Below are 288 nucleotides of genomic sequence, written 5' to 3' on the forward strand. Positions count from 1 at the left end.
AGGAATGCCATAATACGTTCACAGCTTGCTTTCATTCGTTTTATCCGACACCAGCTCTACAGTGGGCGTGTCTTTGTGACTTGCTGAATTGTTTGGACCAGGTACATTAAAATGGCACAAGCAAATATTACAGCGTAGCTTGGCATTTTGCTCAAAGAGAAGTCAAACAGGATTTGAAACTTTTATTCCTTTTTTGTGTTTATCCTGGTTTGCAACCTGAAATCTCCCGTGGTTTGGTTTTTTTAATAATTGGGTTTTGGCATTTGGGTTGTGGAGGGGGGGGGGGGT

The 288-nt window shown here is 42.0% G+C and overlaps 1 protein-coding gene across 1 annotated transcript in view; it reads left to right on the plus strand.

Moving 5' to 3' along the window:
• MYCBP2 (MYC binding protein 2, E3 ubiquitin protein ligase) overlaps positions 1–288 on the plus strand; it is a gene marked incomplete at both ends in the record, with an annotated part of 119,567 nt that overhangs the window by 68,288 nt on the left and 50,991 nt on the right. The window contains one exon of the mRNA XM_010142402.1: positions 1–101. Coding sequence (XP_010140704.1) covers positions 1–101 — 101 coding nt within the window. The remainder of the gene's footprint in view (positions 102–288) is intronic.

This window comes from Buceros rhinoceros, unplaced genomic scaffold, assembly GCF_000710305.1.
Source record: "Buceros rhinoceros silvestris isolate BGI_N320 unplaced genomic scaffold, ASM71030v1 scaffold15128, whole genome shotgun sequence".
Classification (NCBI taxonomy): Eukaryota; Metazoa; Chordata; class Aves; order Bucerotiformes; family Bucerotidae; genus Buceros; species Buceros rhinoceros.